This window comes from Phocoena sinus, chromosome 1 (genome assembly GCF_008692025.1).
Source record: "Phocoena sinus isolate mPhoSin1 chromosome 1, mPhoSin1.pri, whole genome shotgun sequence".
NCBI lineage: Eukaryota > Metazoa > Chordata > Mammalia > Artiodactyla > Phocoenidae > Phocoena > Phocoena sinus.
In genome coordinates this window covers 51,169,051-51,184,496 of record NC_045763.1, presented here as the reverse complement: position 1 = coordinate 51,184,496, position 15,446 = coordinate 51,169,051, and the positions used below count along the sequence as shown (strand labels likewise).

The following is a 15,446-nucleotide window of genomic DNA, read 5'->3' as shown; positions in this document are numbered from 1 at the left end:
ATGGGTTAGCAATTCTTACTTCCTATGTATTTTGGGATTGAGTAAATGAGAAAATGTACTGAGGAAAGTGGAAGCCAGGTTTCTCACTGTTGGAGAAGGGAGTTACAATATGGAAATGGAGAAAATCAGAATGAACCCTGAAGTCACTGGACTAAAATGGAAGACGATAAGATGAACTCATTGTTCATAATTGTACGTATGAAAATAAATGCAGATATATGCATGTGTGCGAACATGGACTGGTATGAACCTGTGCAAGAGTATTTCCTAGCTCTGTACACCAAGGTGGCTCAGAAGTAATGACAGAAAATTTCATCTGGAGCATAGTTCTTTCTTTCTAAATAACATTCTCCACTAAAAGCAATCAGGGCTTCTTGGAGAAATGGCTGATTCTAAAGTTGAGGAAGAATACGAAGAGTCTGGAACATTTTGTTGTGCCAGTAAGTAAGAAAATACTCAAAGAAGGATAGCAACATGTTGAAATTGAAAGGTTTCTCAGTGGTCAAATCTGGGACAATTTAAACATCAAGACAAATGATGACAGTAATGGAACTACTGTCCATTGAATATCCATTACTATCAATAAATGGATCCATTTACTAAATGCAATGCATGATCCTGGATTAGATTCTGAACCAAGAAAAAAATTACCTATATAGGACACTGAAATAGCTGCTGGAATTTGAATATGATCTGTGGATTAGATAATGATATTGTATCAATGACCAATTCACTATTTTGATCACTATCCTGTGATTTATAAGAGAATATCTTTGTTCTTAGGAAATACATACTAAAGTATATAGGGGTAAAGGGGCATGTCTCCAATTTACTCTCAAATGGTTCCAAAAACTAACACGTGTGTATATATATATATATATGGTTATGTAAAGAGACTGCTAAAGCAAATGAAGAAAACTGTAAAACAACTGTCAAATCTGAATGAAAGGTATAAAGGAGCTCCTTATACTATTCTTGCAACTTTTTTGGTAAGTTTGAAATCATATCAAAATAAAGTAACAACGGGGCTTCCCTGGTGGCGCAGTGGTTCAGAGTCTGCCTGCCGATGAAGGGGACGTGAGTTTGTGTCCCGGTCCGGGAAGATCCCACATGCCGCGGAGCGGCTGGGCCCGTTAGCCATGGCCGCTGAGCCTGTGCCTCCGGAGCCTGTGCTCCGCAACGGGAGAGGCCACAACAGTGAGAGGCCAGCGTACCACAAAAAAAAAAAAATAAAATAATAATAATAATAATAATAAAAATAATAAAGTAACAACAACAAAAATACATACAGTACAACTGGAGCACCTACTCTCAAGGCCTTATAGTGCAAGGCTCAGTGGTAAGCACATAAGAGACACTCAATTTTTATTAAAGGTTAGATGTACACTTTTTTTTTAAAGAAGAAATATAAAAGCTGATATGAAAAGCATCTTCTTTAGCTTAAGATTTACATTTTTTCCATTTATTATCAAGTTCCTTCTCCTATGTAAGAAACTCCCCCTTCTCCCCAGGCTTCAGCAATCACTCCTTTAAACTACTCTTGGACTTGCCTATGGCCTTCATTTGGTCCTTATCACACATTATTTTGAATTCTTTTATTTTTTACATATGTATCCTACTTGCCAAACTGGACTGTTAGCCCTATGAGGGCAGGAACCACTTACACCATTCAGTATTTTCAACAGTATTTTTAGGATACTAATCCTAAACATGCTTTGTAATGCTTAAACATTAGTTGTTGATATTATGATTTTTTAGCTACTATTTTAATAAAACTGCATAAAATGATTTCCACTACAAATGTTACCTGAAGTTTTCTTCCTGTAATTGTTCTAGTTGCAACTGTGCATGAAAATACTTTTTTGCAACCATTGTATTTGGATCATCAAAAGAGCCATCCAACTGGTCAAGTTTTTCACTCATCATCTCATTCTCAGAAACTAGTGAATTCTTTTCATCTTGAAGTGCTGTCACCTAAAGAACAAATACACAAACAAAAGCATCAATAGCAAAAAAGCTTAGAATAAATCTGACCAAGCCATTAAATAGCTTGGTCAAGCAGACTAGATAATTTCTAAGGATCCTTAGAACTCTGGAGTTCTGGGTCTGGGAGACTTGGGTCAGAAGAAATCAACTTTCTTAATACAGAGAAAACAGAGTTAATACATATAAGAGAATATCTTTCAAATGTTATGTTCGCTTTAGTTCTGAGAAGAAAATGTTTCTAAGTCTCTAAAATCTCTAAATACCAATGAACTTCAAAAAATTAATTTGTTTCCCTTTTAGGTATAAATTTTTAGGATGCTGTTACCTAGTAAGCCAAAATATACACACATATATACAAAGTTACCATTTTAGGTTCCTGGTAGGAAATTATCAGTTACACATCACGTCTTCAGGCAATAGGCACATTATTTGGTTAATGAATCAGTAACAAAAACCTGAATTGAATGCAACTGCACACTGAAACTATTTAAAATGGATACAAACATGTAACTTCAGAATCACATCAACATCAGCACTTGATACATTTTTAATTTTACTTACATATTTATGTTAAGCATGATTTGCTCTCTCAGTTTTATTTCTTTTTCATTTAAAAACATCTTTAAAAATTTACAGCTAAGGCTGTGACCTTTTATAAGACTAGAAGTTTGTGATTTTAAGATTAGTTTGAAAAAAGGTTGACCTCCCATAACTTACAATATAATATTGCACAAGTTTGCTATTTATATTTTCAAAAGATAATCAATTCAGTCCAGTCATGGGAATGGGGCTACATATTGACGCACCAAGCTAATAAGAGGAAATTAAAATCAAATTATAGTCTTAAATACAGAGTAGGCATGTTACAAACACTGTCCTCCAAATGAGGAACACAAACAAAGGCTGGGAAACTGTTCCCAGACAGACTACGAGGAAACAGTTTCTCTTCCTAAATTCAGTGCATGCATCCATTCTTGTCATGCAAGCAGTCTAGTGACCTGTCATGTACAATCCTAAGTGTTTGGGATACGAAAAAGAATGAGAGGTTGTGCCCTTTTAAGATCGCTACAGCAGAAATGTAAACAATTACAGGACAGAAAATGTGGTGCTTTGGTGGAAGTATACTATGGGGGGTTGGGGGCCCACAAAGAAAACAAGATCTCGTTCTAGCTTGAAGGTAGGGGCTGTTGTAAAAAGACTGGTAGAGGAGAAACAATACCCTGTCTTCAAACTGGCTAAGAATCCCCTGAAGAAGGGAGAGCAGCACGGGCAAACTTAGTTTTCAATACCTAGTGGGTAACCAACCTTGTTCCTATCCATGCAATTTACATTGTGGTTCTAGAGCCACCTTTATCACAGATATGAAGGAGGTGGGTATTAAACATGAGAATTCCTTGGACCCATCCCAGATGGGTGACTTAAGAGTGTCCAGTGGTGGTTCTAGGCATCTCTTCTAACAAGATGCCATAGTGATATTTTGTTTAGGTTCACTCTGTACCTGCCTCTGTCCCTTTCTGTTTCTCTCTGTCTCTGTCTCTCTCTGAGCTATTTAAAAGAGACAGAAAGTTCAAAAAGCTAAAAAAGAAAAAAAAAAAGCTCAAAAATAATACTCATATTCTCACATCACTCAGACTTAATATTTTTATAATTGCTTATTTTAAAAATTAAAATATAAAGTAAACTTCTATAGCTGGAGTCCTCTTTATCACATTGTGCCCAGTCACACATACTCTGTAGACACCTTAAGTTTGAAAATAACTGCCTCATTGAATCTTATACAATGCTGGGTAAAAGTATGCTTTTCTCTAACATACTAGAAGCAAGAATAACTAGCCTCTGTTACTGCAGTAAGTGAAGTAGTGTTACCTACTGCTGCCAGGTGGTATGAATAATGACTGGGAAAGGCAGGTAAAGAGTGGTTGATAAACCTGTCCTAACTTGCCCCAAAGCCCCATAATCATCTTGGACCAAAACTTTGTGAAAGTTTCTCAAAACTTTACATCAAATTCTCATGTGGATTTTTTTTTGTTTCTTTTTTTAAAGTACGCATAATCAGGCCTTACTCCTGACTTAGTGAGTCATAATTTCATTTGTCCCAGTATCTATAACCATAATTTACACGGAACTCACACAGATCTTTATTTAAATGGATTGAGCTTCATCACCAGATCTTTCACTACAGAATCTCCTCTGTTCTTGCATTCTTTATTCTGATTAAAACATGTTTGCTACCTGGATTGTGTCAATGAGTAGTTTTTTTTTTTCAAGAAAGGGAGTTTGCACTTGCGCTCCTCAGTTAATGCCGTTTCCCTGCCTCAACATTTTGTGGATATTGCTCCTCTATATTCCAGCATGGAAGTTGTAGGGGAGCCTGATTTTCTTATCTTTGTGGGTGATGTACCTTTTCTACTTGACTGACTGAGTTGTTTTTCCTGTATTCTTGAAATCTGATAGCTTAACTAGGGTAAGGCTTGGTGTTAAACATTATACACTGATTTGTTTCTATCTAGCTGCAATTTCCTTTTAAATCTTCACTTTGTTGTCCTACCACCTAGTCTATTCTATTGATGTGTTCTTATGGAATTGTAATACTAAATGAAGTGAAAGTTATTTTCTAAGCTTGGCTGTTGTCTTTTACATGCTCTTGTCTGTTTTTGGTTTTAGTCTGTAATGTTCACAGAGATGTCATGCTCTGATTCTTTTCATCTAGTTCATGTTTTGTGGGCAGTTAAGATACCCTGTTTGTTCTGGCATAGTGTTGAAGACTTCTTGGACACCCTTTCCACTGTAACCCATGGCCCAGTATGTTCTCCCCTCTGGGTAATAGTTGGGACTGTTTTCTCTACACCTCTCTATATAGCCTTGTGAATGGCCAGGGAAGATAGTGGCGGGGGGGTGGGCAGCATGGGGGCAGCTGAGACAACGGGCAATCTTTTTACAACACCTGGGCTAGACTCTCACTTCTGAGGTTTAAGTACTTCATACCAGGGTGGTGAGAAGTATATTCCATTCCCATGGAGAAATTCCTCTGGGCATCAGACTGTTTCCCCAATTCAGTGTGTGGCCCTACAGCCTTTGTTCCTATCAGAAAGAGTCCTTAGCTTCTCCTTAGCCATCATTTCCACTCTTCCCCAGTCCAAAGAAAATGAAGGACTCATAGCGGGAACTTCCTTCTGATTGGGTAGATTACTGCGAGAAGTCTCAAGATTTTTGTTTATTCCCCTGCATGGGCTGGGGATGAAGGAAGAACAGCAGGTTCCTGCCATGCAGCACTTCTGTCAACATCATATGCCTACTTCTTTCCTTGATTACCAGCTTTTAATTTAACTTCATTAGGTTATGCCCGTTTGTTTATTCACCTGCCCTTGGTGAATTTCTTTGCAGCTTATTTTTCTTTTTTGGTTCATTTGGTTGGGTATTAAAAATGAATTCCCCCCAAATTTTAGAATCACTCTCAAGTGACATATGATTAAAAGTAAACATTTTTCAAAAATAATTTTCCTTATAAAATTGGGGTATGTATCATATACACCTGTGTGAAATTCATATTGTTAAATTAATTATTTTTGTTTTGATTATATGCAGTTTTGATTATATTCATTTCACATGTGTAGCAGATAGTTGAGGGTTGACTCTATTTTGATACTGGAATTAAAAATGAGCAAACTTGGGATGTCTACACTTTTCAACTAAAATCACATCATCACATACTCTCCATCATGTGTTACAAACACTGAAATGTTTTAACACAGAATTTTGTGTTCTTTTTTGAATAAGAATTTCTCAGAAAACTGTATAGAGATTCTACATGAGACTGGTAATACCTGAATGATTCAATCCTCTATTCTTTATATGAGGTATTCTGGAGAGAGGATATAATCTTACTTGAAAATAAAACATCTCTGATGCTGTGCACGTCTGTGCGTATATGTGATGATATATATGCAAGGTGAGTGTGGTTTGGAAAGGAAAAGGAGAAAAGGTAGACGTTCTCATAATTTTGAGACACTAGCTTCGTTCAAATATAAACACTGGCTTTGTTCAAACATAGAGGAGTGATGTTTAAAGATGACGTTAGAAGATCTGGATTCTAGTGCTGTCGCTGCCCTACGTAGCTGAGTCACCCTGACCAAGTCACTTCTCGTTTCCTTATTTGCAGACCCTTGAATGTTAGAAATATTACCCAGCCCTATCACTTTAGATATTTATCTCATCAAGCAAGGATAATGCTACCACAACCTTGTTCCTTGTCCTCACACTTTTCAGTCAATTATTTATGTAGCTTATTATTTGAATGAAAAGTGCAATTGACATACAGCATAATATGATGGTACATTTAAATCTTTGTATAATTTTTCGAGACTTATTGCATAATCTTCACATAACAATAATAACAATACATGCAAACATATACACAGCCCTATGCACCAGGCCCTGCTTTAAGTGCTTTATGTATATTAATTCATTTAAATGTAATTATCACTCTGGGAGATATATACTATTAAAACATCATTTCTCAAAAGAGAAATATGAAGTATAGAGAAATTAAGAAATTTGCCTGAGCATATACAACCAGCTAGTAACATAACCAGGTTCTGAATATAGGCAGCCTGGTTTGACAATCTACTCCTTTAACTGTTAACTACTGTCTCTCATGCCAAGTTTATTTTGCTAACACTTATGTGCATATGAACCCAAGAGTTACATACATGTGTTCATATACACATACATGTTAGCAAAACAAACTTGGATCTCAAATTTATTGGGGGTCAAGCCCTTCTAAATATTTCCATAAAGGACCCCACTTAATATTCATACCCTATAAAGTAGATACTTTAGTTTCCCCTTTTTACAAAACAACAAACCAAGGCATCATCTAAGCAGTTGAAATTCTGCAATTAGAATGACCCTCTCAATGAAGTAGTTAAGCAAGCAATTTTCCACTCTAAAAGAAAAATTATAAAGTTCATGTTTGAAGAGTCAGGCCTATAACAGACTCTTTCAATGGTCCTTCCATGAAATGAAACCCAACCTCCAAAACACTTTACTAATTAATTAATTAAAATAAGACTCTTGTAAATTTAAAGAGGAAATTATTCTTCGATCCATACCTGCATATCTAGTTCTTGGCATCTTTGCCTCAGTTCTTCTTTTTCTGCTAGTGCTTCCTGAAGTTCTTCCAGGGCCCTTTTAAGCTGAAATAGAAAATGTCCTCTTAGTAAATCACATTTTGAAACAAACTGAAAAATATACTTTTATCAAAACACATATATACACTGATGTTGGAAATGCTTTTAAAATTTACCTATTAACAAATAAGTAGTAATATGTTGTTTTTCTGTAAATAATATCAACAGAGTCTCATTAACATTTAAGGCTAAGGTCCCACAGAAATAAAATTTTATGTAAATCTTTGTGAAATATTTAAAACAGAGTATTAGAGGATGAACTGTTTATTTTTTATTTATTTTTTTTTAACATCTTTATTGGGGTATAATTGCTTTACAATGGTGTGTTAGTTTCTGCTTTATAACAAAGTGAATCAGCTATACATATACATGTGCTCCCATGTGTCTTCCCTCTTGCGTCTCTCTCCCTCCCACTCTCCCCATCCCACCCCTCCAGGCTGTCCCAAAGCCCCGAGCTAATATCCCTGTGCCTTGCGGCTGCTTCCCCCTAGCTATCTACCTTACTACGTTTGTTAGTGTGTATATGTCCATGACTCTCTCTCGCCCTGTCAAAACTCACCCTTCCCCCTCCCCATATCCTCAAGTCCGTTCTCCAGTAGGTCTGCGCCTCTATTCCTGTCTTATCCCTAGTGAACTGTTTATTTTTATCACAGAAAAAAAATTTAGAGCACAGCATGTTTATATTTAAATAAAATTTTTATAGAAAAAATTTTTTTTAATTTGAAATACTTCTTGAGATGGCTGGTGACACTCATGAAAGTCAGATGTCCAAACATATAACAGGAAAAGTATTTGATGCATTTACCTCTCCTCTTACCCTTCCCCTTATAACCCAGATTGGGTTATACAGAGGAGGAGTGTGCCTTTTCCTCCATGTAAAACAACTGTGTAAAACAACCAGGGAAAGAAGCCCTGAGTACAGGAGCCTTGAGTTAATTCTTCAATATTAGAGGAAAGCAACTGTGACAAAAATCGTATTTCCTTATTAGGTAAATTAGAATTCAGCAGAATTTTTAAGTACTATTTAATTATGTAACTATACAGAATGGGCCACATGTGTATTAACAAATGTCAGGAAAGTTTAATACCACTCATCTCTTCAAACATGATCATTAAAAACTCTGGAGATGAACACTACTTGCATTCATGAAGGAATGCATAATAGTCAATTAAAGATCTTATAGGAGAATAAACTAAATTTCATGGAAGAAAATAATCTTGTATGTGGTCTCCTATGTAAGCCTTTAAGATAGTAATTGACAAAGGAACTCTATCACTGTGCAACATTTTCCTCACATACTAAAATACTCACCTGTTGCTCTAATTCTCCAACAGCATCATTTGTAGGAGAGCTCACTATTTCTTTACTCATCAACTAGAATTAAAATAGTAAAATTAAGTACAATAAAGTAAGATTTACACAGTAAAAAATGTTTACTTGAAAGGAAAGTAAAATGCTTTATGTTTAATTTTTCCTTGCCTTAATTTGATGATCCTTATATTATTCAAATAAAAAATGAATAAAGGTTTAAGCTAAATAGCACAATGTTCAAGCATTACATTAGTGAGGACATAAGTAAAATGTGCTTGAAATATTTAGATATATTTAAAATACTAACGTACTGAAAAATTATAATCCAAGTTCTAAACGATGAATTACTAAATAAAACTGAACACATCACATAATAAAAAAAAATTATTTTTCCGTAACATGAATTGACACTTTAAAAATAGAGCTTTAAATGAGTGATGTGGCAAAATTCCTAATTTGAGAAGTCATTTTAAAAGGAGTTACAATTATATGAAAAAAAAAGGATCCTGTAAAATAACTTTTCTGCATATGAAAGGCAGATTTATGCATAGTGATGTTTTGAATTCAAACCAGCAATGCAAACTCAGAGTATACACACTTCTAAAGTCCTAGATGCTGTCTCCCTCTAAGTCATGCCTCTTCTAAACTATGTTTTCCTCACTAACCCTTCACTCAACTTTCCCTCAGGCCTCCTCTTCACTTGACTTCATCTCAGCCTTTTGTTCTGATTTTAAGAACGAACATGCGGGCTTCCCTGGTGGCGCAGTGGTTGAGAGCCCGCCTGCCAATGCAGGGGACGTGGGTTCGTGCCCTGGTCCGGGAAGATCCCACATGCCACGGAGTGGCTGGGCCCGTGAGCCATGGCCGCTGAGCCTGCGCGTCCGGAGCCTGTGCTCCACAACGGCAGAGGCCGCAACAGTGAGAGGCCCATGTACTAAAAAAGAAAAAAAAAAAAAAAAAAAAAGAACGAACATGCACTGAGTGAATTCTGAATCTCTATGGTACAACTTAGATAACTAGACTGGCTTGAATCCAGGTTATCTGGCTCCGAAACCTAATTTTCACTATATTTGCTCACAGTTCTAACATTCTGAAAATGCATATGAGATACATACACACACACTTTAAAATTTCAGAAAAGATTACTCTACCTGGCAGAAACAAAGAGAAGTTATAAAAACTCCTAACTGGGAAGAGGATGTTTATCCTGCTTAGTTGAAGTTATTTAAAGGAAACTGACAATGTTAATTTAACTTTTAAAATGCAGAGGTACTACAATTGGGCTTCAAGTCCTTATAAGAAATTTTTGGGGAAAACACAACAGCCAAAGATAAGTAAACCTACTACAAAGGGCTCGTTTATACAGCAGTGAAATATACATCCATAAAATCTATGTGAACAGTTTTATATAATTTGGTTTAGGATTTTCATACATATGTGATCATGATATATAGCTTACCTCTTGAATGGCAGTCATGACCACATGTTGAACAGACTCTTCCAGTGTCATTATATTTTGAATATGTTCTATGATTAAAAAAAAAAATCAGATCTGAAAAAACCCTACTCTTCACCCATAGAAATTTAGTCATTCAATTAACAGCATAAAAATTCATTCACTACACATAATTCTTTATGCAAGTATATTATTTTATCACAAAAAATATGTCCATTGTAAACAAATAAGCAGAACTGAAAATAATCATAAAAATATCTATAAATTTTTTAAAGAAAGTCTCTAATTTTCTGACAAGGAAGAAAAAGAGAATAAATTGCAATTAATGTTGAAACAATTATAACAATTTCTTTCCTCTTGTTAAATATTCAGTATTATGAGATGAATTCACATGTACAGGTATACCACAGAAATAGTACCAGTTCAGTTCCAAACCACCCCAATAAAGCAAGTATCGCAATAAAGTGAGTCACATGAATTTTTTAGTTTCCCAGTACATATAAAAGTTATATTTATACAATACTGTAGTTTATTAAGTGACAATAGCATTATGTCTAAAAAAACAACGTACAAATCTTAATTTAAAAGTACTTTATTGCTAACAAAATGCTAACCATCATGTGAGACTTTAGCACGTGGTAATCCTTTTTACTGGTGGAGGATCTTATCTTGATGTTGATGGCTGCTGACTGAATAGGGTGGTGGTGAAAGCTGGGGTGTCTGTGGCAATTTTTTAAAATAAGACAACAGTGAAGTCTGCCATGTCAATTGACCTTTCCTTTCACAAACAATTTCTCTGTAGCATGCAGTGCTGTTTGATAGCATTTACCCACAGTAGAACTTCTTTCAGAATTGGAGTCCATCCTCTCAAATTCTGCTGCTGCTTCATCAACTAAGTTTATGTAATTTCTAAATTCTTTATTGTCATTTCAACAGTCTTCATAGCATGTTCACCAGGAGTAGATTCCATCGCAGAAACCACTTTCTTTGCTCATCCATAGAAGCGACTCGTCTGTTAACATTTTCTCATGAGATGGCAATAATTGTCATACCTTCAAGCTCCACTTCTAACTAGTTCTCTTGCTATTTTTACCACATATCCAGTTACTTCCTCCACTGAAGTCTTGAACTGCGTAAAGTCATGTATGAGAGTTGGAATCAGTTTTTTCCAAACTCCTGTTAATGTTGATATTTTGACCTCTTCCCATCAATCACTTACGCTCTTTTTTTCCCCTCAAGGGAAACATTCCTTTATTTTTAAAAAGTTTTTATTTTACATTGGAGTATAGTTGAGTTACAATGTTGTGTTCATTTCAGGTGTACAGCAAAGTGATTCAGTTATACATACACATATATATCCATTCTTTTTCATATTCTTTTCTGATATAGGTTATTACAGAGTACTGAGTAGAGTTCCCTGTGCTATAGAGTAGGTCTCTGTTGATTATCCATTTCATATATGGTAGTGTGCATATGTTAATCCCAACCTCCTAATTTATCCCTCCCCACTACCTTTCCCCTTTGGTAAACATAAGTTTGTTTCCTAAGTCTGTGAGTCTGTTTCTGTTCTGTAAAGTTCATTTTTTAGATTCCACATATAAGTGATATCATATGGTATTTGTATTTCTCTGTCTGATTTACTTCACTCAGTATGATAATCTCTAGGTCTATCCATGTTGCTGTAAATGGCATTCTTTTTATGGCTGAGTAATATTCCATTGTATATATGTACCACATCTTCTTTATCCATTCATTTGTCGATGAACATTTAGGTTGCTTCCATGTCTTGGCTATTGTAAATAGTGCTGCAATGAACACTGGGGTGCATGTACCTTTTCAAATTATGGTTTTCTCTGGATATATGCCCAGGAGTGGGATTGCTGGATCAAATCTATTTTTAGTCTTTAAAGGAACCTCCATACTGTTCTTCATGGTGGCTGTACCAATTTACGTTCCCACCAACAGTGTAGGATGACACAAACAGATGGAAAGATATACCATGTTCTCAGACTGGAAGAATCAATATTGTCAAAATGACTATACTACCCAAGGTAATCTACAGATTCAATGCAATCCCTATCAAAATACCAATGGCATTTTTTGCAAATCTAGAACAAAAAATCTTAAAATTTGTATGGAAATACAAAGACCCCGAATAGCCAAAGTGATCTTGAGAAAGAAGAACACAGCTGGAGGAATCAGGCTCCCTGACTTCAGACTATACTACAAAGCTACAGTAATCAAAATAGTTTGGTATTGGCACAAAAACAGAAATATAGAACAATGGAACAGGATAGAAAGCCCAGAGATAAACCCACACACCTATGGTATATTAATCTATGACAAAGGAGACAAGAATATACAATGAAGAAAAGACAGTCTCTTCAATAAGTGGTGCTGGGAAAACTGGACAGCCACATGTCAAAGAATGAAAGAACATTCTCTAACATCATACACAAAAAAAAACCTCAAAATGGATTAAAGACCTAAATGTAAGACTGGATACTATAAAAACTCTTAGAGGAAAACACAGGCAGGACAATCTTTGACATAAATCACAGCAAGATCTTTTTGGATCCACCTCCTAGAGTAATGAAAATAAAACCAAAAATAAACAAATGGGACTTAATTAAACTTAAAAGCTTTTATACATCAAAGGAAACCATAAGCAAAATGAAAAGACAACCCACAGAATGGGAGAAAATATTTGCCAACAATGCAACCAACAAGGGATTAATCTCCAAAATATACACACAGCTCATGCATCTCAATATCAAAAAAACCCCAAACAAGTCAATCAAAAAATGGGCAGAAAATCTAAATAGACATTTCTCAAAAAAAAGACATACAGATGGCCAAAAAGCACAAGCAAAGATGCTCAACATCACTAATTATTAGAGAAATGCAAATCAAAACCACAATGAATATCACCTCCCACTAGCCAGAATGGCCATCATCAAAAAGTCTACAAACAATAAATGCTGGAGAGGGTGTGGAGAAAAGGGAACCCTCTTATCACCTATGTTCTTAATGGTATCTACAATAGTAAATCTTTTCCAGAAAGTTTTCAATGTACTTTGAAAACCAGATCCATCAGAGGAATCACTATTTATGGCAGTTATAGCCTTACAAAATGTATTTCTTAAATAGCAAGACTTAAAAGTCAAAATTACTTCTTGATCCATGGGTTGCAGAATAGATGTTTTGTTAGCAGGCATGAAAACAACATTAATTTTGTTAAACATCTCCATCAAAGCTCTTGAGTGACCAGGTACTTTGTCAATGAGCAGTAATGTTTGAAAGGAATGTCTTTTTTTGTGAGAAGTAGGTCTCAACAGTGGGCTTAAAATAGTCAGTAAACCATGTTGTAAACAGATGTGCTGTCACCCAGCCTTTGTTGTTCCATTTATAACACAGGCAGATTAGATTTAGCATAGTTCTTAAGGTCCTAGGATTTCCAGAATGACAAATGAGCATGGGCTTCAACTCTGTCACCATCTACATTAGCAAGAGAGTCAGCCTGTCCTTCAAAGCCAGGCATTGACTTTTCCTAGCTACCTATGAAAGTCCTAGATGGCATCTTCTTCCAATAAAAGGCTGTTTTGTCTATACTGAAAATATGTTTAATATAGTGGCCTTCATTAATTATCTTAGCTACATCTTCTAGATAACTTGCTGTAGCTTCTACATCAGTACCTGCTGCTTCACCTTGTACTTTTATGTTCTGGAGATGGCTTTCCTTAAACCTCATGAACCAACCTCTGCTAGCTTCAAACTTTTCTTCTGCGGTGTCCTCATCTCTCTCAGGCTTCACAAGATTGAAGTTAGAGCCTTGCTCTAGATTAGGCTTTGGCTGAAGGGAATGTTGTGGCTGGTTTGATCTTCCATCCAGACCACTAAAATGTTCTCCCTATAAACAATAAGACTTAAGCTTTCATATCATCGGTGTGTTCACTGAAGCAGCACTTTTAATCTCCTTCAAGAACTTTTTCTTCATACTCACAATTTGGTTGTTTGGTGGAAGAGGCCTAGATCTTGGCCCCTCTTGTCTTTCAGCATACCTTCCTCACTAAGCTTAATCATTTCTAGCTTTTGATTTAAAGTAAGAGATGTGGGAGCCTTCCTTTCACTTGAACACGTAGAGGCCACTGCAGGGTTATTAACTGGCCTACTTTCAATATTGCTGTGTATCAGGGAGTAGGGAGGCCTGAGGAAGGGAGAGAGATGGGGAAATGGCTGGTTGGTGGAGCGGTCAGAACACATACAACATTTATAACATTTACTGATTAAGTTTACCATGTTACTATGGGTGCAGTTCATCGTGCCTCAAAACAATTACAATAGGACTTCCTTGGTGGTGCAGTTGTTGAGAATCTGCCTGCCAATGCAGGGGACATGGGTACGAGCCCTGGTCCAGGGAGATCCCACGTGCCGCAAAGCAACTGGGCCCATGAGCCACAACTACTGAGCCTGCGTGTCTGGAGCCTGTGCTCCGCAACAAGAGAGGCCACAACAGTGAGAGGCCTGCGCGTCACAATGAAGAGTGGCCCCTGTTCGCCACAACTAGAGAAAGCCCTCGCACAGAAACGAAGACCCAACACAGCCAAAAATAAATAAATTAATTAAAAAAAAAACAATTACAATAGTAACACCAAAAAGCACTGATCACAGATCACCATAACAAATATAATAATAATGAAAAAGTTTGAAATATTGTGAGAATTACAAAAATGTGACACAGAGACATGAAGTGAGCAAATGCTGTTGGAAAAGTGGTGCTAATAGATTTGTTGGACATAGGGTTACCACAAACCTTCAATGTTGAAAAACACAATAAAGCAGAGCTCAATAAAACAAGGTATGCCTGTATTCAGTGAACTCTTAAGATCTAAGCTCAGAAAGTTTCATTTATCACCTACTTAGTTCATTTCAGGAAGGTTTTCAATGAAGAGACTTATACAGCTTCCTGCAAACACCTGCTCGACATTCACCAAGTTTCACCTTAAGGAGATCCTTATACCTTAACACACACACACACACACACACACACACACACACACACACACGTGGGAGCGCAATAAGTTGATTCTGTCACAATTAGAAGTGATGAATCATGAGAGTTTTTCCTGTATTTGCAGGTTTAGATCGACAGCAACTGTATGTTCTCCACCTAAAACAATTTTCCAAAAGTTTTAAGGATTTATTATTTTCTAATGCTTTTATTGTTTTAATGATACTCTGGAAAACTTCTAAAAGTTCTCTAAATCTCTCTTTTATTTGTGAAGCCAAGTACTGGAAAAAATTCTGAGAGATTCTGGTATGCACCCGACCACTAAATCCTATGGGTGTGTGTGTGTGTTGGAGGGGGAAGAATTAACTAGATGAGGCACAAGCAATGGAATGATTTCTTTTAACTGGATTTGTTGGATAATGGAGTGTTTCAAGTCTACTGAAAGCATCATAAAATTTTTCTCTTTCCACACCAAGATAAACAGGGTACTGT

The 15,446-nt window shown here is 36.1% G+C and overlaps 1 protein-coding gene across 2 annotated transcripts in view; it reads right to left on the bottom strand.

The window, feature by feature from the left end:
- Positions 1–15,446, bottom strand: part of HOOK1 (hook microtubule tethering protein 1) — a 65,420-nt gene that overhangs the window by 28,862 nt on the left and 21,112 nt on the right. For both annotated transcript variants that reach the window (XM_032653012.1, XM_032653020.1), the window contains 4 exons: positions 9,947–10,014; positions 8,488–8,550; positions 7,098–7,181; positions 1,808–1,974 (listed from right to left, as the gene is read on the bottom strand). In XM_032653012.1, coding sequence (XP_032508903.1) covers positions 1,808–1,974; positions 7,098–7,181; positions 8,488–8,550; positions 9,947–10,014 — 382 coding nt within the window. The remainder of the gene's footprint in view (positions 1–1,807; positions 1,975–7,097; positions 7,182–8,487; positions 8,551–9,946; positions 10,015–15,446) is intronic.